The 26,297-nt window shown below is 40.8% G+C and overlaps 2 protein-coding genes across 2 annotated transcripts in view; one reads left to right on the top strand and one right to left on the bottom strand.

Moving 5' to 3' along the window:
* The window catches only part of DPYS (dihydropyrimidinase), a 30,420-nt gene extending 26,642 nt beyond the window's left edge, over positions 1-3,778 (top strand). Inside the window, exons 9-10 of the mRNA XM_030266540.4 lie at positions 1,465-1,570; positions 3,436-3,778. Of these exons, the coding sequence (XP_030122400.4) occupies positions 1,465-1,539 (75 nt within the window). The 3' untranslated portion in view covers positions 1,540-1,570; positions 3,436-3,778. The remainder of the gene's footprint in view (positions 1-1,464; positions 1,571-3,435) is intronic.
* Positions 3,779-6,423: 2,645 nt separating this feature from the next.
* DCSTAMP (dendrocyte expressed seven transmembrane protein) lies at positions 6,424-24,420 on the bottom strand. The gene is made up of 4 exons (XM_012571951.5): positions 24,321-24,420; positions 17,315-18,377; positions 12,020-12,340; positions 6,424-11,339 (listed from the first exon to the last, which is right to left on the bottom strand). Exons 2-4 carry the CDS (start codon positions 18,338-18,340, stop codon positions 11,268-11,270), a joined length of 1,419 nt encoding a protein of 472 aa, XP_012427405.5. The 5' UTR covers positions 18,341-18,377; positions 24,321-24,420; the 3' UTR covers positions 6,424-11,267.
* Positions 24,421-26,297: the final 1,877 nt, after the last annotated feature.

Below are 26,297 nucleotides of genomic sequence, written 5' to 3'. Positions count from 1 at the left end.
AGCTCTTGGGAAAAGAAGTTTGGGGATTCAATGGTAATTTTCCTTACTAATCAAAATATGCCAAGGTGGGAGGAACGGAAAGTAAGGACTCAAATTTTATTGCTCTTTATCTTACAGAAAAATATCATGGACTAGTTCCTGCTCTTACAGTACTCTGTTCAGCTTATGAACTAAGCCTGAGTATTTTTAAAAATAATCTTGTCCTACTTGCAATAAAAGTGGACAAAGTATTGCTTCTGAGTAATCTAACTGCTACATTTCATCACTGATTTCACTGAAAATCAGAGAGTCCAAATTTCATATGCAGGAAGAAATATTGCACCAAGGAAGAAATAAAAAATTTTCTAATGCTTTCATGGATTGGATATTTTGAGCTAAACCCTGCAGAGTGTTGAATATTTTTCTGTGTTCCAGCAAGAATGTGTTAACACAGAACATCTGCAAAGGGTACTGCAGGGCCAAGCAAGATAGCTCTGTTTAAGCTTTTGTTCTGTTCTATTTTTTAAAGAGAAATATTTCAAATACATAAAGATTGGATTTTCAGTGCCTATTTATTGTGTAAGCATCCATGATGCTTTTGCATCCTTAGCGTACTGTGAATAGGATTTTCGAAAGCACACTGAGTAAGTACATTTTAAAATCACCACCTGCATCAATGGGATTCACTGCAGGGTCTAAAAGCTGAATCCATGTAAAACAAGGCCCAGTGAAATGCCCCCAAAATAATTCTGTATATTTCTTTCCGCTGTTGTCCTGATGGACTGAGAAGGGCATGTAAAAGTGGCTGAATGACGCTTTCCTCCAAAGACCACAATTTCACAGGATGTAGTGAACTGCCTGCAGGTTCAGACACACAATACAGTATCAAAACTAAACTAAGCTGAAATTTATAAGAAATTTTATAATTACACAATTCTGAAAGACTTCCATGAACATAGTAGTTTCCATTTACCATCAAAGCTAGAGAGAATTTTCCCTTAACCCAAATATCAATTGCAGCATGTCTTCAGAAGTGTTTTTTCAACCAGCTCAGCCTCCTGCAGCCAGCAACTGGAATAGTGAGTGATAGATATCTACACAAGAGAGAATTTGCTTTGTTTCATTGATATTTATTTACCTCTCTTACCTGATGTATTAATAACATCACTGGAAAATGTGAATACTCTAACAAATAGAACAATCCATAAAATGAAGTGGAACATGTTGTTCTTTCTTTAATAAATTGTTATAGAATTAGATTGTTACAGTGTTGAGCAGATTTAGCCACCCAGCTCTTGATGAAAGCTGAGATCTGAGCAGTTTAATCCCAGTGCAAGAGAACTTTTCCAGAGAGAAGTTAGATGAAACTATTGGGATGTATTTCATAGAAAGACAGATTATCATAGGACTTCTATTTCAATTTTGTCCACTTAGCAATTGCAAGAGAAGACAAAATACTGAAAGATTTAAAATATTTTATTGCAGGTATGTCAACCTGTTCCTGTCAAGAGGGCACCATATACAGGCATGGTCTCAGGAACACCAGTCACACGAAAATAACAGGCTCATCCCCCTGTTTTGGCTGTTGCAGGTAACCATCTCCTTTCCTTAGAAAAGACTACTTAATTCTTCTCTGAAATATCAACAAAAAAAAAAGCAAAAAACACCAAAAACAAACAAACAAAAAAACACCCCAAACAACAACAACAACAACAAAAAACAGGTAGCAGGCTGTCTATCTGGTGGCAGGCTTGTCTGAAATAAGCCCTCTCAGAAGCAGAGTTGTCTTGGTGTCTGTAAATTCAACAAAAAGTTCTGGCATCCCAGGCAGGGAGAATCTCATTTGGATTGGAACCTTATTTTAAAAGTTCAGTTGAAAGAAACTGATGAAGCTTAGCTATTAGACTGAGACATGGATATGAAGGCCCATACAAAACCCGAGTTCAGTTAGCAAGAGGAGTATAAAATGAAGCATGACTGACTCACAAATTTACAAACAGCTTGATGTGAAAAATTAAATTATTTAATGTCCCTGTGTTACAGACAATAACCCCCCAACAAATGTGCTGTTTGGATTAAGCTGACAAATTTGTTTTGCAAAAGCTGCTTTCACAAAAAGAGATGCCTCCAGGAAGACCTTAGAGCAGCCTTTCAGAATCTCAAGCAAGCCTATAAGAGAGCTGGAGAGGGATTTTTTTTTTTACAAGGGCATGGAATAGTTGGACAAGGTAGAATGGAATTACACTGAAAGAGAGAGTATGTTTAGATTAGATATTAGGAAGAAATTCTTTACTGTCAAGTTGGTAAGGAACTGGAACTGGTTATCCAGAGAATTTGTAGGTGTCCTATCTCTGCAAGTGTTAAAGGCCACGTTGGATGGGGATCTTGGTTTAATGGAAGGCATCCCTGACCATGGGAGAGGGGCTGGAACTAGATGACCTTTAAGCTTTCTTCCAACCCACACAATTCTGTGATTCCATGAATAAAGGTGCTGCAAGCAGTGCCAGCAGTGTTTGAATTAGTGTGACCTCATCACTGCTAACAGGAGCAGCCCAGCATCTCCCCTTCCCTCGTCTCCAGTGTTCACAGTGTGTAACTTGGTTATTGACAGTCCTTGTGCATGCCCTGGTCTTGGCAGATCTTTCTGTGAGCAGAAATGAATTAGCTTTGTTTTCTGTGTTAGTTTTCTGTTGCCTTGGTGAGTTGAAGTGTCTCTTATGAGAACCAAGCAAAGATCCATGCAGTGCAGCATATGAGTGGGGTGAGGCAGCTGGGAGCAAAGACTAATAACAGCACCTCACTCTCCAACTGTTTCACAAGCAGAGGAAATGCTTCAGGAAAAGGTAAAAACTAGACAAGTCCTTCAGCAAGCACAGTCGAGCCATGTTGCTGCTGTATGCCAACTGCAGTGAAATGTTGTCTGCTACAGCAGAGGAGTTGATTAATATGGGTTGGGGGAACAGTGAGTGACAGGAAGCATGCCAAATTCCTAGCTGAAGTTTTGGGTGCAAATGTGTACCAACAATAAGATCAGCTAGTTTGAGAGATGATTTCCCAACAGATGAAGAGAAAGCCCCAGTTTGTACCTCAGATAAAATGAGTCTATTCTTAGTGCTAATTAATATGGGACAGGAACAAACCTGCTGTGGTAGGAGGGTGAAATTAACTTTTCCACATTTCATAGTATCACTTTTTAAACCTACCTTACAGTGAACCTCATCTAGGGCATCAGTAGCTGCAATAGAGTGCAGTATCCTATTTGTTTTTCTCTGTCCTAAGGGAAAAGCTTTTCTAATAGAGAGGACTAAAGGCTAAAGCTTCAGTTGAGTGAGGGAGCAATAATCATTCTTTCCAGCTCCTAGCACTCCTTCTCCATTATTACCTCTGAGTGACAAATTGCAAAGAATAGATTTTCTTTTGAAAGATGATATTGTATTGTCTTTTTCTTCTCTGTAGATAAAAGAAAATGAAAATGACCTTGCTGCCCCCACCAGCAGTTTCTTCTGGGTCCAGCAATCAATCCACAATCAACTTCTCAAAAGCCAACATGAAACAGTAACCAATACTTGGTTTTCTACATAAAATAGTCATTGAAATTTATCTTTGAAAATACTTTTGCTGTAAGAATTTGAAGTCTTTTTAGAAATTGGAGTAAAAAAAAAAAAAAATCCCTATAATTATAATGTGTCAACAGCTCTGTATATTCTTAAAAGTATTGGAATTTTGTTTTGGGATAGTATTTTTTAATGTTTATCTTTAGAAAGTATCAGCTACCCAATAAAGTCAAAACAATGAACAATGGTGTTTTAGAACATTTTTTTTTTTAAACTCCTGCTCTATTGGGTCCCAAGAGATAAATCCTAATTCACTAATTTTATATGTTAGGAAGATCTCTGTTGTGCTTAGCAATGCAGTGATTGCTGCATCTGAGAGTAGATGCTGAATTTTATTTTTTTAATTTTTGTCCCTGCCAACTGTACCACCAAGCTTCTTTTGGTGGATTCAGCTATTTCCCTTGTTGAGAAACAAGGAAAAATGGCAAACCTATGCACCATGCTTGTGAACTCACCTACAGTAATAGTTTGCATTCTGGCTTTATGGAGAGACACACACCCATCACCTGGAGGTTTATGAAGTGAGATCACAAGAGAAAAACCATAATGCATTAATATTAAAAAACCCTTTTAACTGCAAATTAGGTTTTTCCCAATGCAACTAATACTTTGCTTTTTGTTGAATAGGATTCCTATTAAAAAAAAAAAAAACAATTCTTTTGCTCAATTTATCTAATTTCCAGTTTCAGAGCTTGTAGTACTTTCAGAATGATTCTGCTACCACGTCTAGGCAAATTTTGATTTAGAGAACTGGAATGTTGTTTTAAGTTGCACTTTCATAGGTAATAGCTCTTCTTTTTAAGCAGCTGCCACTGGAAAAAATTTAAGAGTGTCATGGTTTAATCCCAGATGGCAGCAGACATTTGCTTAGTTTTCCCCCTCCCTAATTAGGTGGGGAAGAGAATCAGAACGGTAAAAGTTAGAAAACACTTAGGTTTGGATAAAGCCAGTTTAAATAGCAAAGTAAAAGCCATGCCTACAAGCAAAGCAAAACAAGAAATCCACTCCCCATTGTCAGGCAGGTGTTCAGGTATCTGCAGGAAAGCACTCTGAATATTCCCTCTGCTTCTTCCCCCAAATTTACATGCTGAGCGTGAGCATATGGTCTAGGGTATTCCTGGGGTCAGTTGAGGTAAACTGTCCTGGCTGAGTCCCATCCCATCTCCTTGTGCACGCCCAGCCCTCTTGCTGATGGGATGGGATGAGAAACAGAAAAGGCCTTGATGCTGTGTGAGCATTGCTCATGGATAGTGAAAATATCCTTGGGTGCAACAAGCTGTTGAGCTTGTCAGGTTTGTTTTGCCATTGTTTTGCCATTATTAATATTTGTTTTGTACTGGCCCTAGTACTGGAATCTTACCTCAAGCCACAAGGTGCCAAGTGGCTTTCCTCAATTGCCCTTGAGGAACTGTGTGACATCAAAAGAATTTCAACTGTGCCATTCAGGCACTCCTACTAATATTGAAACCATCAGATTGTAAATCTCTGTCATCCTTGTTCTTTTTCCCCTTACATGGGTTAGGCTATAATGGTGGAATCTTCCTAGGGGTGTAATTTTGGGACTGCCCAGGTCTCTATTCAAAAACACTAGTAAGGAGTGACAGCAGAGCCAACAGTAGCATGGGTTTTTTTAGTAGGCATATAGTTTGGGATTCAATGGGATTACAATTATGTCAGCACAGGTCCTGAACTGGAGCACTAGAAAAGCACTGACTGGTCTCTCAGTTGTACCTCAGTGCCTAGACCCTGACAAGACTTCTGAATTCATTCTATAATCTCATCCCTGAGCTATCACTTGCTCATTGCATTCTCAAGTTGCTCTGTTCTAAAAATGTTGTGCTAAGAAAACAGATGCCACACACCAGGTTGGAAAGGTGGTTTAGAGATGACTTCTGCAGCCCACACAGTTGTCCTGAGCCTTTCATGACAAAGTAAGACAATAATTGCTTTTCCAGATATTTGAATCCTATCTCATTTAGCCATAATCCTCAGACTTCACCACCACTTACTGAGAAAAAGGTTTGCTTGCTTTGACTCTTCCTTCAGTCTGTTGGTCACTCTGATTGCTTAGAGAGGTGATACTGTTGCATTAAAACCCTTTTTCACTGGAGCAGTGTCTGTGGAGAGGAGCCAAGGAACTGTTTTGTCGAGGCTAAAACACAGAACATCCTTTATTTGCTCAGCACTTCTCCTTGGAATGCTACTGGTTTCCATCTCTTTCTTGTATGGAAAGGCTGAAGATTCAAACACTTTGTTAAAGTAAGGAAAAGATTCTGTTAACCATATTTTCATCTCTCTCCCCACCCAGACAGAAATTTGGGATCTTTAATACTCCATTCTCCCTGGTGATGTGGATTCCAGAGGCAGGAGCAGAAAAGCAGTTTGGGAGATCTGATCCCTGATTGCAGAATACTGCTTTCACCCCCATCATTTGCCAGAGAAGGCCTCATAGGGACGGTATGTGCTTATTGCTGGCACTCAGCTCACCACCTGTGAAAGTCACGGCTGTGGTGCACGCACCCACACCTGCAGCTCCTCTCCCTTCAGCCTGGAGCATCGCGGGTGGAGCTCTGCAGAGCAGCAATCCTGGGCCCTGTGGCTGCGCTGGGCCACTGGAGGGCAGGGCAGGTCTGAGGTATCAGCCGTGAAACGAGCAGGAAGGCGCTGCCATGCACTGAGCACCCGTGAAGCTGCCCGCGGTACAAAATCTGTGCCCCTAAAGCCGACAGTAACATCCCTGTTCTCAGGCTTTATTTTATCAGCAGCAGAGAGTGATCCTTTGATCCTTACTCTCCACTTTTGCTATGTAAAACAGAATTAGAGGAAAAGCTTTGATTATCCATTTATTTTTTAACTGCATCTCTGGGCTATTTAAACTGCGATGAAAGCAGCGAGTCAATGTGATAATATTGACAGAGCAGTTTTAACCCAGCATCCTTTGACACCCAGCTGCTCGCATGAAATGCTGCAACAAAACCAGCACAGAGGAAAAGAAGCCTTTAGCTTGGCTTGGCTTTAGAAGCCAGCCAGGTTTGGGGGGATGGGGTGCTGATAAGGAGAGGTCCATAAACACAGCTGCTGAAAGGAAATGTCCTTGTTTCTCGGGAAGGTCAGGAGCACTAGCATGTCTCTCTGAATTACCTTCACAAGACAATCAGGTCAGCCTTTCACTACTTTTAAAAACCAGATTTGATCCAACTGGAGGATTTTTTACAGTAAATCAAACAGCTCCTCCATGAGTAAAGGATGTTTAAAAAGGAAGTTGAGTTCTTCTGTGAGCTGAGAGAAGGACAGGATGACTGAATAAAAAGCCAAATCCAGACTTCTTAGACTCTTGCTCTTAGTGCTAAATATGTATCTAACAAGCCCTAGAGAGTAATTTACAAACAAAGCCCAGTAACATGATATTAATAGATCTTAAAAATCTCTATTATACCAACAAATGGATAAAAATTCTTAATTTCAACTGTACCTAAACTCCTGTTGTGCTCAGCAGAAAGAAAAGCATTGTCTGCTTTTATGGATGGGAAAGAATGATCTGGTGAAGGTGAAGAAAACATGCTAAAAGAGGAAAGAAGACTATGATGACAAAAGAGCCAAAATAAAATGTAGGAAATCTGAGGAGAGGATAGGCAAGAAGAGGAACAAAAATAATTGTGAGTGGAACACTGTTTTTTTATTGTAACGCATAGACTTTTTTTTAAGAAAAAAGTGTGTTTGAGGGTTATGGCTAGCAGAGAGGCCAAGGAAATAGCTGAACAACTTGCAGAGGAGACAGCTGAAGATAAACAAACCCTAGACTTTCCCTTCTCACATGACAGAAACAAATGGAAGAAAATAAAAAGAAAATAAGGTCTGGAGAGAATGAGAAGTATGTCTCTGTGTAAGTTCAGGGGAGTGACAGACCTGCCTTTTCATCTCTACAGCTAAAGAAAGACACTGGGTAGCTGAAGGAAGAGGTCTAGTACTGTAGGTCAGGGTAAGAACTGTCCTACTGCTGAGATAAAACTCAATGTCTTTGAGGCCTAGAAGGTAGACTTGATTTATAAAAAAAAATATTTAAAAAGAAAAGGTGCAGAATATGCCATTTTCCCTGATAAACTAGGCTTAGGGAGATGGGGTGGGTAAACTTATCTCCTTTGCCTGCCATTCAGGTCATGTTCAGCATACAGGTGTGCATGTGTATGATCACAGAAACAAAGTGTGCATTAGTCCACTCAAGTATGTGACTCTCGTCTGAATGTAATGGTAACAATATTTGTCAGGTGGCACCCTTGATGCTGGCACAACATATGCACAAATTAAAAAACAAGCTTTTGCTGTGCCTAGCTAGTATTTTTCCTGAAACATGCTGTGTTAAAGTCAATAGTCACATAATGGCTGAGGCTATCAGGCAGCTCTAGAGATAGCTGCTCCAGCTTTGCTGCTCTGAGGTGCTCAGAGCCATGACTAGTGGCTTTTGAGTATCTCCAAGTGTTGTGGTATGTTTTTTCTTTAAATTGATGTTTGTTCGGTATCTGTTCATTTCCCTCCTCCCTAATCTCCTCCCCTCCCCAGTTGTCAATCTTCCCAAACTCTTGCCTAACCCCCTCCTCTCCAAGTTGTCAATCCTCCCTTTCCCTACCCCTTTCCCTAGAACATTCCCTGTCATTCCTTCTAGCCTCCTCCCCTGCTTCCAGAGCATTCCCTGTCCATTTAGTGAGACTCAACACCCTATTGGTTACTTTGTGGTATTCCACTCCCCTGTTTCCCCTGACAGGTTTGTGATATATGAGTCCCACCTCACACTCCTCCCCAGCCCTACCCTCATTGGTTGCTGTTCCTAAACCCCTTCTCCTGAGTTGCTGTATAAAAGCTTTGTTCACCCTCCCCAGAGGGTCTTGGGGCTCACTGAATAAATCTGTCTTGTTATGCCTGTGTCACCTCTGTCTGTCCCTGCACGGATAACTGGGGCATCAGAGCTCACAGGGGGAGCGGCCACCCGTTCTCTTCCCTCTCGCCGCCCAGCACGCCCCTGCTTGGGGTATCACACGGGAGGAGGACGCCACAATACGACATCCAGGGATGGAGATTCCATAACCTCTTTGGGCATCCCATTCCAGTGTTTGACTACCCCCACAGTAAAAAAGTTTTTAGTCAACTTCCTGTCCTTTATGTTTGGAAGCAGCTACCAGGGGAAATTGTTCCATCACCTTCCCACAGATTGTGATGAGGCTGACAAATGTGTAGTTTCTCAGATTTTCCTTCTAGGCCTGCTTGAAAATGGGAGCGACATGTGCTTCTTTACAGTCCTCAGTTATGCCTCCTCATCACCAAGACCTTTTACAAAAAATCAAGACACCTTTCAGTGACATCAAACAGCACCCTCAATACTCATGGATACCTCTTCTCATGTCTCACGGTATTTGAGTGTTCTCTAACTACAAGGGGTACGTTTTCCTTGCTCTAGCTTTTCCTTCAGATCTGAAAGGTCTGTGGCTAAAGACCAAGACAAGGAAACACCTTGGGCTTTTCCACATCTTCTGTCACTGGTAGTGGGGTCAAGCATCTAGGTAAAATATTTACCAGAACTGAACATGTACAGAATTACATTTAGCTACCAAAGAAGGATTGTTTTTTATCAGTTTGAAGGGCAAACTAAGCAATGTTTAATTGTCCTGACAGGTAGTGGGGGGAGTGTCCATATTCAACATTGTCTGAATTTCCTTAAGTACATGAAAAATACAGACATGGCATTGTCCTGAGAGTACTAAGGAACTCAAAATCCCAACAGATTTAGGCACCTCTCTCAAAGATTGACCAACCTCTGAATAATTTTGATGAAGCATTCCCATGGGCTGCAAACCTGTTGTGTGCTCCTCTAGAACAACAGAATGAAAAGGTGTGGTAACACCATCAAACAGGAAAGGCAAGAAACTCCAAACCAAAGTTTTCCTCCTGATGATAAGTGCATGGTGTTTTGTGGTAGTGCTGTCAATCCAACTTGCCCCATATTGGGCTTCTCACGAGTTTGTCCCTTGTGATTGAAAGGAGCACATCCAACTCCTGCCAGCAATTAGTCAGAACTCTGCCAAAAATATTTAGCTCTTATTGATATGTAACTCTTCCCCTTTCATCTGCAATGATAACAAGAGTGTGATCCTCTTACCAATAGTACCTGGATAGCTATTCCGTTCTGTGAGTCCAAATTTAGAGCAATCTTCTAATTGCCTCTCTCTCACCAGAATGCTTCCTGCTACTGGTGCTTGACAGCAGCACCTAAAATACAAGCTGACATTCTGCTACTATTCAGGGCTGTCCCACTTTAGCAAAAAGGACATAGTCAGGCCTTTCAGAGACATTCAGCACAACCTTCAATAATGCATGGCTTTAATCCAGCACCATTTTCCAGAGACAAATTGTTGTCACACCAGCAGCCTGAACCACCTGCATGCATGGAGAAGTGAGACTTTAGAAGGCTCAAAGAAAAACAGTCTTTGTGTTTTTCAGTGGTTTAAGTGCAAAATAACTTCTGACACTTGCTACTGGAGAGTTTTAAGTCTTAATTCATTCAGATAACAGAGACATTGATCAATGGCTGTCCTGAAACCATGCATGTATTATAGAGGAAGAGAACAGAATTTCCTATTATTCAGACTAAAAAAGGAGGTTGGCTGTGGCTGAAAATCAGAAATACACTGCCTGTTGGGTATATTTTTTAGCTCTACATTTAATCTCTAAAGCTACATAAGTCATTCCTACATCTTTTAGGCGTTTTGCATTTGCACTTGTATCATATGAAGGTCACATCACCAATGTTGGTTCAATAGGTGAAGCACTTCCGTTTTGGCTCAGTTTAATTGAATTGAAGTAATTGGTGCTTATGCATCATAATTAAGCCCATTTTTGTCTCTTTTGCATGCTTCTTCAGCCTGCAAGATTTGAAACATTGTTCACCTCTACTTACATTCTCACCCTTTAAAGATACCTTGTTTGCACCCACAGCGCCTGATTCCTCTCTAGCTCTTGTGACCATTCCCACTTCTACCTGTTACATGACCTCTCATGATTATCAAAGGCATTGAACAATCTGCACTAGTGATACAGTCTATGGATATGTGGAAGTGGAGACCAAGATCAAGTAAGGAATTCTGGGTAGGAGACTGGAAACTAGGGATGGCAAAGATCCAGGCTGAAGGGCTTAAGGCTTGAGAAATAGATAAAAATGTCTAGAAACATCTAAGTCCCAGTTCTTGGCCATCCCAGAAGGCAATGGATGCACAGCCTCTGCTGTGTCTTCTATCGTCAGTGTCTGGCAAATGTGAAGAAGACAAACCTGCTGCTGTCATTACATCCTCTGTTAGCTCAACCCACAGAGGTTTCTGGTGTAGTCCTAAAAGCTCCAAACTATTTTATTGCTTTTAGGTAGAAGAACAGATCATCCTGATTTTCTCAATACCAGATAATGCAAACCCCAAGATGAAAAAAAACGTTAATGCAATCCAGAGCAATCTGTGGTGAACTGCACACTATCCGCAATGGCATCTTTTCCAAAATACTGCTGCTCAACCTTATAGTGTGAAATTTTACATTTTACAATTGACATTCTATAGGAAAGATGGTGCAAAACACAGGTGGAGCTAAAGTATGTCAGCCATATCCAAAGATTCACTTGGTCTCTTTCACATCATCCTGTCATTCTGCTACACTCCTTTCTTTCTTCTGCACTGCCTCTCTTGCCTTGAGTATTGGAAACCAAAAGTTGACCTGAAAAAAACAGAAATATGATCTGTATTGTAGTATTATTGAGTTAAGATTACCCAGACACTAACACCCTGTATAATCAGTATTGAAGGCTGTAAAAAAAAAACAAACTATATGTCTGCAACATTCTATCTGGATATGCCATCGGTATATGCATGTGTGTTAGTTGTTTCCATTCGTGTTTCTGTGTGTCTATATATATATATGTACAGGATAAATGTTTTTGCAAGAAAAAGTTCTGTTTCCTAATAGTATATGCAGTCACGCTGTGTTTTAGAACAGAAATATATCACCTTCCATATTGCTAAGCAATACCAGAATATCTTTCTCTACATTTAGGGCTGCTCTTGCTGCTGAGGACTTGCAGTCTAGATTGTAGGAATACCCTAAGTGCTTTTCATACACAAAGTTTCTTTTCAGAGGACTCTGAATCTGATAAGTATTTTCTTGCCAGCACATAATCATTTGAGCATACCAGTGTCATGTCTGAGGCATGAGTACTGAAGTACAGAACAAATGATTGGATGATCTAATCTTACCATTAGGCAACATGTCTCTGGCTCCTGAGCACTGGGGAAAGTCTATTAGCACATAATTGAAGTTAACAAGTGTTTAAGTATTTCCTGGATCTGGCTATCATCCAATGAGAAGGCTTATTTTTTTCCCCAGGGCTCATGGCTTACCGTTCTTGCAAACGTGTTCTTCCCAGTTTTCTCTTGTAGCTTTGCTCTTTTTTTGAGTAATTTTGCATGTAAATAATGTATCCGTTTCATCTCAGTATCAGGATAAAAGGCAGTTGACACAAGTATTTTAAGTTGGGTCAGGAGGCCAGAGAATAACCCAAAAATTATTAAAAAGAAGATGATGACTCCAAGCTGAATCCACGTTGTGGAGGGAGCGAGCTCCGGATGAGGGATGCAGTTTTGCTTAACCAAAGGGATCTTGAAAGACTCAGTCTTTGAAATATGCTCTTTCATAGAAATTATATAGCTTTTTTCATTCTTCTGCAAAAGAAAAGTGGAAAAAAAGAATTGGTTATAATACAGATTCCCTCCTTTCTTAATATTTCTCCCACTGGATATTCAGATTTACAAAGGACTCTAAATCATCTTGACCATCCAGTGTCTATATACAGCATGCTCAAAACAATATATTTATTGGCTATTTATAAACGTTTTGGACTCTATTTTCGTGATTTCTCTTGGGACAATGTCCAGCACTTTTGACCGTTAAAAACTTACCTTCTCCGTGGCTCTGACAGAGAAATATTTAGCTAATCTGGTTTTAATGACTCGATATTTTTCCACTCCTATGACTCTGCTCAGATGCCCTGTTGGAGGGTCCTTCATTAGGAGTAAAACTGCAGAGGAGAGTGTCTTTGGTTTTGCCTCAGCACACAATCAGCAGTGCTTCCACACCATGGTGGTTTAACACCAGCCAGAAATTAAACTCCAAATAAGCCTCTCCCCTTCCAGTAAGGAAGGACAAAGGCAGAGACTATGGATTGAGATAGCAAGTTACTGAAAGCAGCAAGCAATGGAATAAGAGATATTCCACAGTAACAGTAACAATATTATTTACAAAACAATAACAGCACAGTAACAGCAGCAATATTATTAACAAAAGAACATAAAAAGAGAATGCGGTTTACCTACAAAAGGTATTCCACCATCTCAACTTAGTTCCACGTGGCCCTAGGACAAAGCCAAAATGGTGGCTCTTCCTATGCCTGGCACCACATGGCTGTCCCCAGACAAAGACAAGGTGAAAGTCACTCACCACAGCACTCTCTCTGTCCCTGAGCCCGAGACAGCAGAAACAGTGACAAACCCCTGAAAATATGAAAGAATGATTGTCCCCACCACTCTGCGCCTCCGCTTCGGACACTGGACTCAACTGTGTGCAGCTATTTCCAGGCCCTGGCTCTATTGACTGCTCCACCCAGCTCCAGGCAGCTCCTTTCAGCTCTGCTCACACTTGGCTGGGCTCAGGCTCTCCTCTGCTGCTCTGCTCCCTGCAGCTACCTCCTGCACCAGCACTGCTGTTCAGCACTGTGTGCCTAAGTCAAGCCTTGGACGAGCAGGAGGGCAATGGGTGCCAGAGGATGGGAGAAGCAGGGGCAGGGCTGGTCCTGACAACCTTCCCAATGCAGAGAGGAAGGCAAAAATTTTCATGTTCAGTGGTGCTCACCCTTTCTTCCCCCTGAAACCACACCTGCAGTGATGTTGTGAGTGGTATAGAACAGCAACCCAGCCATGCCCACGTGGCACTAAGCCCTGTCCCCTCTGCAGCCACACACTGGCCCAGGCACTGCTCTGACCAAAGGCTGTCACACAAATGAGGCTGCCTGACCTCCTCTTGTAGCTTCCTCTGCTTAGCTGATGTCTTTCATTGCTTGTGTACTAAAATGCTCAATAAGGATAAATTAGACATGCTGCTGGGACCACACTTTCAGACAACTTTCTGTTCTGTGAATAAGAAAACTGTAGGGACACTGAATAGCCCAGCCTCTTCTGATCATGTCAAAGGAATAATAAGCTCTTCCTTGTGGCTTTTCTAATCACCCTACAGAGGCCAAGCACTTCTGTTAGATGTTCATTGGAGAAATGAAGTTCCCAAAGCATGCTACTCACCAAGGGCCTGTTAGCCCTTCCTTGACATTATCCTATTCCTGACTATCTCAGGCCGTTTTATCCCTAAACTGAACTGATGTATAGCCAAGGAAAATCTTCATTCAGAACTCAGATACTTGAGATGTTTATTAATTAGCATGAACAGTAAAGTTCTTCATGCACTAGTACCCCTGTTTCATACTGAGTTCCTGGACTCTCTGAGATCAGCAGCCCTGAGGCTTGATATAACAAATCTGTTAAGATTAAATTTTACATTTTAAAGTAATTAGCTTTCCTTGGGGAACTAGAAACAATCTGATGATGGCATTCGTTTTCTGTTTTGAAGGAGTCAAATAGCTTTCCACATGCGTGAATGATGCACATAAAGAGAGCAAATTCATGGCACAGGAACCATGAATCAGCCAGGCGTGGTGCTCAGGACTTCTGTCCATGGGTAGCGGGACTAAGCTCCTTTGCCCTGACTAGGGTCACACCTAAGGCAGGTCACGATAAGAGGCTGCCTTAAGGTACAAAGGATAGAAACACAGGCAAAGCCGCAAACAGTACACAGCAAATAGTGAATACACAGCACAGTACACAGCAACAAGTTGATTAGGGTTGTGATCCTTAATAAGTTGGGTCCTTATTATTTTCAGGAATAGACATCCCACAACCTCTCTCAGAAACTTGTTCTATTGTTTGATCATCTGAAGAATAAACAAAAAAATTTATTTCCTTCATTTTGTCCTAATTTCCTTCTCCCTGCATTGTGCACCGCTGAAGTGTCACAGAATCATAGAACAATTAAGGTTGGAAAAGACCTCCAAGATCACAGAGTCCAATCTTTGACCAAACAACACCATTAAAACTAACCTATTGAGCTGTTTCTTGAACACTTCTAGTGATGGTTACTCCATTACTTCATTGGGCAGACCATTCCAATTCTTGAATACCCTTTCATTGAAGAATTTTTTCCTGTGCCTGGTTCCTCTTTCTTACACCCACCCCCCATCTTACTTACACATTATAAGACCCCCCTGAGCCATCTCTTCTTCAGCCAGAACAGTCCCCACATCATGTGACAGATGCTTTAGTCCCTTAATCATCTTCCTGACCCTTTCCTTGACTCCTCACTCCATTATATGCCATTATTGTACTGAGTCTCAGCAGTGCTAGGCAGAGAGGAAGGATCACATTCTGCAGCTTGCTGGCACTGCTCTGCCTCATGCAGCCCAAATTAGCACTTTCTTTGCCATACAGGCACATTGCAGGCTTGTGGTCAACTTGGTGTCCAGCTTTCAGGGCCTTTTTGTACAGAGTCACCTCCCAGTCAGTTAGCTCCCAATATGTAATGTGCATGAAGTTATTTCTCTTCAAGGACTGCAAGATATGGCACATTGCTTTGCTGAACATTGTGAGGTTCCTTTTGTCCCAGTTGTCTTCTGAACAACAGCACAATCCACTGGCCGTTCCATATTGTCTGCAGGTTTGTGTGGCTACAATATATTTGTCTTTGCAGGTCATTAATGAAGGGGTTAAATAGTATAAGTTCCAGTGTCTACTCCTGGGGGACATCAGAAATGGCTGTGTACCACAAGTCAGAACTTTTTGGGTCCAAGAGTTCAGTCAATTCATGACAGTTCAGTCAGTTCATGTCAGTTCACGACATTCTCCTTTTATCTAGCCCACACTTCATCAGATTGTCAATGAAGACACTGTGTTCTGGTGTTCCAGCAGTGGAAGCCTCAATAAAAGCACAATAAGCATCCTCTCTTCCCCCTTGATTCAGCAACCCAGTGTTTTTATTGTAGAAAACTGTTAAATTGGTCAAGTATGATCTAGCCTTTATCAATCCATGCTTAATACTCCTAGTAGATTTCCTGACCTTCACTTGTATGAAAATGGCTTCCATGTTTATATCTTCTGTCACCTTCCCAGGGATAAAGGTGAGGGTGACTGTAGTTCCCTGATTCATCCTCATTCCCCTTCTTGAAGATGGAACTAACATCTGCTTTCTTCCCCTCTTCAGGAACCTCTCCCAGGCCTCATGATGTTTCAAACACAATCAAAAGTGACCTCACAGTGACATCAGCCAACACCTTCAGCACCCGTGTGTGCCTCCCATCAGGTCCCATGGCTGCACATTTGCTTAAATGTGTCCTAACCTGATTCTCCTCCACCAGGGCTAAGTCTTCTTTGTTCAGCACTTGTCTTTGTCTCAAAGACCTGGGGTTCCTAAAGGCTGGTCTTCCTAGTAAAAGTACAGCTTGAAGATACCATTCAGTATCTTTGGCTTTCTGTGTCCTTTGTTTCCACCAAGACCCTTCTGCTCTTCACAGTGGACCTACATTTCCCCATGTCTTTCTTTTGCTGCTTGTGGACCTTTGCGCTGCCCTTCACCTGCCTCACCTCATTCAGCTCCAGGTAGGCTTTGGCTTTCCTGCCCCCATCCTAACACAGTCAGACACTGCATCTCCATTCCTCCTGGGATCGCTCTTCCTTCTTCCACCTATTCTGTGCTTTTTCAGGAGTTCCTTGCTCACCCATGCATGCTGGCCTCCTGCTGCCCTTGCTTGATTTGGTTGGGATGAATAATTCTTGAGCTATCAAACCGGGTAGCTTTACTTAGCACTAGAGGCATCACTCCAATGGTAAAATCTTCTCCTTTAAGAATATTCAGACAAGACCCTGAGTAATCTGATTTATCTCTGAAGTTTGCCACAGAATCACTGAATATTCTGAATTGGAAGGGATCCACAAGAAAGATCAAGTCCAGCTGTTAAGTGAATGGCCCATATGGGGCTCAAACCCACAACCTCAGTGTTATTAGCACCATACTCTAACCAGTTGTCCTTGTTTTGAGCATGAGGTTGGACTTGATGGCCTCCAGACTTATCTTCCAACCTAGTTCATCTATGGTTCACTATGCTGCTGCTGCTCCTGCTGCTCCTGCTAGAGGAACCTGAAGATTTTGGCAACAAGCCATTATTTTGTGTGTATATGCCCATGCATACAAACAAAAGGGATAAAGTAAAATGGGCATCTCTTACATAACTGTTATAGTGACTTTTGACTATAAAAGGTAGTGCTTCACAAATGACAGTTCTGTGAGTTTCCAATTTTAAGCATCCAGTTTTCTTCATGTATATAAATGGAGGAATGAAAAGTACAACAATGCTCTCGAAAGAACTGTCTGGTTCCATCCAACCAATGTATCTGGAGAGGCAACAACTCTTTTTGAAATGAATGATACTCAAGGAAAGAATTGATGGCTCATTGCTATTTGCCTGCTCTTGCAGCTGCTGAAAATGAAGGGAAATTTTTCAACACTAAACTAAGAAATATATGGTACTGATAAGTACTTACATTCTGAAAGAGACTGAGTCGAATGTCTAGATCCGGTACTTCTTGGAGATATTTGTTCACAGAAATAATTAACAAATAAAACAAAGAGTCTACTGCAACAAACAGAAGCCAGATGCAAAGGTGAATAATTGCAGGGAGAAAAGAACACAGCATTTTTTTCCTGTCCTTTCTTGTGAAGAAAAAGGATGGGATTGTCACATACTCTTTTTTCTCTTTTCTGTTAAGTGGCAGAAGACAGGGTCTTTGCTGTTGTTTTTGGTGCTCATCAAATGCAATGAACTGTTTTGTGATATAGGTATTCTTAAATTTGGCACTATGAGAACCCACAAATTTTTTGATAAAGAGGCCAGTTCCAAAAGAAACTAGGAAAACCCCAAATATAGGCAATACTTTCTGACCTATATAGGGCAGTATAGTCAACATAAAAGATATCTGGTTAGCAATTCTCTGGATTTCTTGCTCTGTGTCATTTAGCTCTTGTTTTAAAGCATCATCTAAAATTGAATAAGATGGTGTGAATTCATGCTTTAGGACCACTAAATCTTTGGGTAGCTCAGGAGGAAGCTTGGCCACCTCATAAATCCATTTTATTGCCTCAACATAATATTTTATCAAGGCAAATTGCTCGTGCTTTAAATGACAGGTTATACTGTCTGCCAGAACCTTTAGATTGTGAAAAATATTTTGAATGTTGTTGGCCACCACAACACCTGTGCCAGCAGTAATAAGAGCATTCCTGCCATTTTTCAATCCACAAGAAAGGAGGAACAGAACACTAAAACAGCGCAGGTGCTTGAAACAAAAGAGCATGATAGAAAGCAAAATCCAGAGGAATCCAGAAATCAGTAAGGGCCCCAAGGAATGGTGTGCCAAGGAGAAGTGCATGCTAAGGAAAAACAGAAAGCTGGAGAGGAAGCCAACTGCAAAGCAAACTGCAAAAAGCTGCATCTGATACTTCCAGCCAGACTTCCTTTCAGATATAAAAATTTCCCATGCGTTCCGAGCTATTGAGATGCATTTTTGCATTTTCTTCTGATTGTTGCTGACACTGCAATGGCTCAAACTAAAAGGAAAGCAAAAGAAAAACACTGTTATTTACAGTGTCATACTACTGACAGTGATGTGCTTTTAACTGACTCTCTGATACTTCTTCACACTGCAAAATCTGCAGGTTTGACTCACATGAGGTTGAACCACCACACATGAGACCAAAATATTTGTACCCAACGTCACAGATACAATTATTGAAGAGGTGACTCTAAAAGGATTTCTATCTTTTGTCCTTTTATGTTTTAAAATACTTTACTGGCAACTTTAGAAAATCAGAGAACTTTGGCAAAAGATTTAGTGCAGCATTCAATCAATATAAAACACTTCTCAAAGCATTAACTTAGGAAACTCTTAAGTCTGTTTGATGTTAAGTTACACACAAATTCTGAGAAAAATGAATTAAAAAGAAAAAGACAGAAAGTACATAGAAGAGGAGCCACAAGACTAGCACTCCTGGATTCCAGTGTTGTGCAGCTGATAGAAATTCCAAGAGGGGGTAGAGTCAAGACATGCTTGCCTCGTGTTCCACTTTAAACACCCCTTGGCCCTTCCCCCAGTGGGGACTTCCAGTAATTTGGCCACTCAGGAGCTGGGTTAGGGGCTCTAGGGGTGGGGTGTGCAGCATTGCCTCAGTGTGCAGTGACCAGCAGCCACTGCCAGGCTGCATACAGGCTCTGGGGTGGGTGTAGGGCAGGGTACTGCCTCACCAGGGCAGGGCTCCACCTGCCCCTTCCACACACATGCACCCCAAAACATCTCGAGACATCAATCATTCCAGGCTCTCATTACTGTGAGGGAGACCAGGCACTGGAAAAGGCTCCCAGAGAGGTTCTGGAATCTCCATCACTGGAGATACTCAAGAACCACCTGGATTCAATCCTGTGCCATGTGCTCTGGGATGATCCTGCCTGAGCAGGAGGGTTGGAGCAGATGACTCACTGTGCTCCCTTCCAACCTTACCATTTTGTGTTTAACCCTTATTAAGCCTAATAGCTTGTGCTTGTCACAATTTGTCCAGCTTACCAGTATGCCTGTTATGTAAATTACAGAATATTTCTGTGATTCAATTCAGTTTGATGGGAGATATTATAATATAATATTTATAGTGCAATTTGTCCAAAGATGCAAGGTCAATTAATATGTATATTAGCATTTTAACATTCTAGAATAAATGAGATACTAATTAAATAAAATAAACAGTGGTAAATTTATCTTAAATAGGGAACAGTTGTCTTTGTAAAATACATCCTAAAGATATTACTTTTTCTTTAGCTTAGGTTGAACACAGCAGGTAGCCAGGAACTAAACTATAATTTTGTACACGTACTGTATTCTGTTAGCATTAGCCTTTATGAATCCTGCTAGCATTCACTGCACCATTTCCCCCTCCTTCTCATTGTAATTAGTTATTAGTTGTGTCATTATCTCCTTTGTGTGCAACAGGAGACGAATATTATCGGAGCAAGCATCCACCACCAGCTGGGACCTTCTTGTACTCATGTGCTGCTTTTCCTTCACCTTACTTGGGCCTGATCCTTTATAGTGCTGAGGACAATTCTGAAAAATGCTGAGTATTTTTTGTGTTTAACCACTTCAGCACAAGCAAACAGTGGGCAGTAGTCTCTCAAGGTAGGCTTAATTCCTAGCGCTATCACAGGTCCTGGGAAGGCAAGAAAATTGCTCCCCTCCAGGGCCTAAGTGAACTCAGCTGTAAATGAAGCACAGGCGCAATTACCACCTCCTTCACCGGAGCGAAATTAGTTAGTCAATGCCTCAGAAGTAAGTAGAAGTCACCCTGTTTGGGAAGGTGCTGCAAGTGAAGTGGGGAGGAGAGTTAGCACACAAGCTGCCTGGCTCCAGCTCTGCTATGAGCAGAGCTGCTCTTTTGCTTATGTGGATGGTCTGCTTCATCCTTTCTACCGTAAGATATTTTTAGGAAACATAATCAAAAAGGAGATGTTCATGGTCCTGAAATCAAGCAGAACCAGACCTCACAGCCAGCAAACCTTGTCAGCAAATCCTGCACCTCCACGATCAGAGTGTTAAACAGCTTGTACTGCCACTTCTTTGTAGATCTAAGAAAAATTGCCTTGCACGGTGAATGCATTCTGTTCTTGATTTAAGAAACCTTAACAAAATGCAAAAAGGCTAGCATTTTCTAATGCTCTCCAAAATATCTGTGTAAGAAAATGCCGTATTTTCAGTTTTCTTTAGCAGCACTAATTTCACAGCTGTTCTCAGGTACAGTTTTTACATGGTTTTGAGCATTTGTATGTATGGATATGGGGAACTTGGGTTAATGCTTATAAGCATTCAGTAAATGGCTGCAATATGTGACTGGGGTTTCGGCTTGACTGCATCCTTAGATTTAATAAAAGTATTTCTGGACTGGGAGGCTAGAGACTTGCAAAATATGGACAGAATCTGAAAAGAATCAAAAAGTCTCCTTTTCGGAGCAGATTCAATGGTGTTACACGAGATCCCTGCAGTATTCAGAACATACATGGTAGGTTTGTCCTTAACCTGCACGAACCCAGAGCTTTAAGACAGGAAAGGCATTGTAAAGACACAGTGAATCTTGGAGCCTGTGGCATGGATGCTCAGGTGTCTCTCCATGGTCATTGAAGGTCACAAAATACATCCTCATCCCCTCAGGAGCCCATCTCTAAGCTTAAACTTTTCCAGGGTAAGAGTCAGGCTCACAGTGTGCATTTCTGTCACTTGTCTGACACCTACCTCAGTTTTCCCCACGTAAGGCATCAGCAACAGGTATAGATATTCAGCATTGAGTACAGGAGAACTGCTCAAAGGATGAAAACTCTCAACCCCAAAAAAAATGTTTGGAGGCTGAACATTCTTATATCACCAGGCACTTACACAGCTGTGAATGCTTGGGAAAGGAAAATAATACTCTGGCTTAGAGGTAGAAATACATTGTTGGTATCATGAAAGAGGCTAATTCAGAACTTAAAGAAATAGTAAACTCTGAGAGATTTCTGGAATGATTCTTCTTAAAAACATAAATCACAAAAGTTTTCTGAAGCTGTTTGGTACAGTTAGGAATTATAACAGGAGGCTAACAAGAACAAAACCTTAATTTCAATTGCAGGTTGAAGCAAAGTACTTTTTCTCCTAACATGAACTAAGATGGGGGCTGCTGCCATTATTTATGAAGCATAAGGAAAGAATGATTCTTGGACAGCTGTTTCTTGCTCTGAACTACCAATTTCTTTTCACCATAGTTTCTAGTGATGAAAAACTCCCCCTCCTACAGAGGGGAGCTGGAAATTCTTGCGCTTTAGTTCTGCTTCCATAACTGATTTTTTAGTTGGGTATAAGGGGAACCTCTCTATGCTTTAGTTTCCTCTCTAGGAAATATTTACTCAGCTCTGGAAGCATGATATTCTTCTACCATATGGCATGCTGGCAGGAGTAATTATAAAAATAAATTCTCCAAAGGAGCTTCTCTGGCAAGGAGGTTGGGCCACAGTTCTTAAGTCTTGTGTGTACTGAAATTAAGGCAACATATTTAAAAGGCATTTTTCTAGTTTAATTTTAAAATAAACAAGAAAAATTTAAACACATTTTAAGGTCCTGTTTTTGTTATTTCAGATATGGCTACAGATTTGAGGAAGTAGAAGATAAGTACATAGCATCAAGAGTCCCTAGAAAATGTCCTTCCAGTTCAGCCGTGAACCCTGGTAGAGCTATGTAATTTTTTAATAGTATATGTTTATGTTATGTGGGATTTCTTCCCTGCCTTCTATGGAGACTCCTACATATTCATTCTCCCAGTAGTTGTGGCCGCCTCTGCTACCAGCTTGGTCCTGTCCTAGTCCCTTGCTCACCCTGCAGCTGATGATGCCTTGCTACAGATAGAATGGAATAGAATGGAACAGGGCAATGAGTTGGAAGGGGCCAACAACAGTCATCTAGTCCAACTGCAATAGATGGAAACTCTAAATATTTGCTGAGAGTATTTGTGAAATCTTTTCTACCTAGGCTATTTATTGCTTAGAGGTGAACAGGAGGTCTGCATATCTAGTATATGGATTAGTCACCCATGCAAAAAGCTTGCCAATTTTTAATATAATGGAAGAAGCAGGTATCTCCTAAAAATATATAGTGAGTAAAAGAATGAGATTTACTAAATAATTAGGGTTTTTTGATAGAGAAACAGCTGACTTGACAAAGCATAACAAAAGGAGTCAGATCTCTAAGTCTACTTTATATTTTGATACACACCTAAGTCGGGCAAAGCCTGGGGACTACAAGTGTCATTGATTTAGGACTGAATAGTACCACCCAGTTTTTGCACCTTCACACCAAGTCTGATATAACTTTCTCTGCACAGCACTGTTGTTTGGGCTGATCTCAGGAGCAGTATGGAAGTTTGGCAGGCCCTTTGCCCAGAATAGTGTGCAGGATCCTTATACATAAAAACAAAATCTTATTAAGAGAAACATTAGATCCCATTGATGCCCAGTTTCACAGTGATCTTTGCCTTGCTTCAGCTACACAGTGATCTTTGCCTCATAAATCCTGTTGGGATTTTATACAGGAATTAAAGAATAGAAAGCACACAATAAGATTTTAAAACCAAATATTTCCTGTTTTGGCAGTTTCAGGAGCCTTCTTTTCTAGCCTGAATCAGTTGCATTGAAATGTAAGAAAATTACTTCCCTTTTTTGGTTACCATCAAAAAATCCAGGGCTGAACTATGGCATAGTAAAAGCAAAAATACAGGAGGGAGTCCCACATTATTTCCTTTGGTCAGTGTAGGGTATTCAACAGAGAAATAACAGCCCAGTCAAAAATCCAGCAACAATACTGCAGCTATCCTCAGGGCTTCATTGACACCCTTACAATTCCTTAAGTTCACATTATTTGCTTTTAACTGCATGAGGAAAGAAACTTAAATGGTACTAAACACATTAAACAGAAGGAATGACTAAAATATCTAATCATATATGTGCACATAGGAACTTGAAATACTAAACAATGCAGCAATGCAAATATAGCAATTTATACACAAGGAAAAACAAACAAACAAAAATAGCAACTAAATGAGATCTCCTTCTCTTTATGTATTGAAAATAGCTTGGGATAATCCTGAATATTGCAAGATATTACAAGATATTTAAGATGCCACAAATTTATTAAATGTCATCTGAGATGTCTATAGCACTGGAGGTTGGACTCAGTGATCTCTAAAAAGGGTTCTTCTAACCCAAGTCTTCTGTGATTCTGTGATATCCACATCTGAGCTGTTTGTGTGTCAGTGAAGAGAAAAGAGCAGGCACCCAGAACTGTTACTTCAAACCTGTTTTATAAATCTACCCACACAGAAGATGGATTGCATTCTATGAGAACTTTAGCTCAACTGTGAAAAGTGCCTGAGTTACTCAGACAGAGCTATCCAAAGTCTGAAGATGAACCTCTCCCTGTGTTTCCTAATTGCCAGCACAAGTTGTATTTCACTAAGCTGGGCACTCAGAGAAGGACACAGAAAATATGTTGTGGGCAGCCATAGAATATGGACAGCTGTGGAAGGGACATAGAACAAGAAATAAAATTTTCTCAGAAGCTGTGATGCAACAAATCCACAGACATATTCTTCCCTTAAAACACAGGAAGCAATGTAAGCCCAGTTTGGGAAACCCAAATGGCAATTTGCCTATTGCCAAAAACAACTCTCCAAAACATAGAAAATTCTAGTGTGAGGGAAGGAAGGGAACGTATGAGATTACACAGTCTCTCTCCTACACAGAATAGCTCTACACATACTTTTGGGAGAGTTTAGGGGTAAATTGCTTCACAAACTTTAGGAATAGACTATCCAATCAGTAAGCTGACAACAGTTAACTTATAGCAAGTCCTTTTACTTTAGAACAGCTAGCTCAGTCCATGACTACCATCCAAAGTTCCTTCATATTAACCTTAAAGTGTTACTTACAGGCACTCCTGTAAAGCATTTGAAGGTTCTTCCCAGGGCTGTGTGTCTCTTGACTTTGGTGGGGAACCAAGACAGACAGTAGTAAAAAATCTCACATGAGTAATTTTTTTCCTATACCCTCCCTCAATGAGTCAGACACAGTACAATTTTGAAATTGTTCTGGTTTCGACAAAGATTCATCAGGAAGTAACTTATGCACAAGACCAGAATAGTATATAATTTGCAAGTGCCACTTTTTACCTTTTTTTTCTGGCAGAGTAATAGATATCAGCAAATGAGTTCAGGGCCCAGATTTCAACAATTTAATATTATGTTGAGTAATGCCTTAGGTCTAGAACATTTTAGCTATTTTGGTACTTCCTTTGAAACTTACAGCAATTCAGTACCCAAATAAATTTAAAGCTCTAATAATTTTTACCCCAAAAATGTTCCTACTGAGATATGTGCAAATACTTCTGTAGACAGTCTGTCAGAATATGGTCCTTAGAGTAAGACACACCTTAAATATACAAAAAAGACAAAAGTTATATACAATTAAGATAATTTATATGCAGGAGGGTAATACTGCTATGCAGAGGAATATTAACTTTTATTTTAAATCTGCTATTGGTTTCTGCAGACAGAGTTTGCATGTGCATTTATGTGCCCAGAAGAGAAAGATAATTCTGGACACCCATACACCTCACTTGAATATTACACACGTGTTACACACATCCTACCAATTATTGGATTGATCTATTAACCAGTGGGTCTTTTTATTCAGTTGTCATCGAAACCATCTGATAAAGAGGACAACAGATTTAAAGCAAATCAAAGGCTGATACACAGCTTCACAAGGACAACAGCAATGAAAATAGTAAGATTGTTACATACCTATGACACCTTTTTAATAACATCCTTCATACCCTGCCTTTTTCAGCCATTTTCAGAACTAACTTGCAATTATGGTTTTACTGTTTATGTTTAAGCTTTCAGATTCATTTTTCTCAGAAATGTCATAGGTGGTTTGGTCCATTGCAGAGATGTTACCTGCTACATGTAAGGAATTCTAAATTGGAAACTGACTCTCATTTAGACTCTGATTTCAAAGATCCAGAGCTGTACACTAGTCTCGGCTCTGTCCTGCACATTATCTATTTGGCCTTGGTTGAAATGTCCCTGCCTGTAATTTTCCAGACAGCTGGTTTTCCATCAGATACTGATAGCACTGAAGTAGCAGGTTGAGCCCAGGTTTCCCCTCTACAGAGCAGCTATACCCCTGCTCTTCCAAAGCAGCTGCTGAACAAGTTCAGAAAGCTGTCAGACAGAATGGTGAACATAGCACAATGTTCATAGCATCTAAATTATGCATAATGTAGGGCTATAATTAGATACAGTGGACCATCTATAACTGAAAAAAATCTCTGATTATTATAGGTTGAATGGATGAAATTATCTTTTAGCAGAACATACTGTTCATATTATGAAAAAAGGGAATATTCTGTTAAGGGATGCAGGTAGGTGCATATTAAATCAGACCAAGCCTCCATTGAACCCAGCATCTCAGCTTTGATAGCAGCATATAGCAGATGTTTACAGAGTCCCACAGTGGGGAATATGGACCATTTGGACATGGTCTAGGTGACCCTGCATGGGGGTGAGGGAGGGGCAGAGGTCCCAGATCTCCAGAGGTCCCTTCCAACCTCAACTATTTTTTGATTCCATGACCATTGACATTCCTCTTTTCTTTTTTCCATCCTCTGAGGCCAATCCAAATGGCAGCACAACCATCTGCAGTATCAGACACTCTCTCAGGTTATTATCAACTGCAAAGCTTATGAGGCTGCACCCCTGCCAGGCCAGTAATGAAGGTGTTATACTGTATTGACCCCAGTATCAGCCCATGGGACACACCACAAGGCAATTTTGTGTAACTGAACTTCCTGTGGCTGACCACATGACCAGAAGTTGATCCAGTTTCCAATTCAACTCACTGTC

The sequence above is a fragment of the Taeniopygia guttata genome, chromosome 2, assembly GCF_048771995.1.
Source record: "Taeniopygia guttata chromosome 2, bTaeGut7.mat, whole genome shotgun sequence".
Classification (NCBI taxonomy): Eukaryota; Metazoa; Chordata; class Aves; order Passeriformes; family Estrildidae; genus Taeniopygia; species Taeniopygia guttata.
The sequence above is the reverse complement of the archived record's forward strand: the minus strand, read 5'-3'. Positions and strand labels throughout refer to the sequence as shown.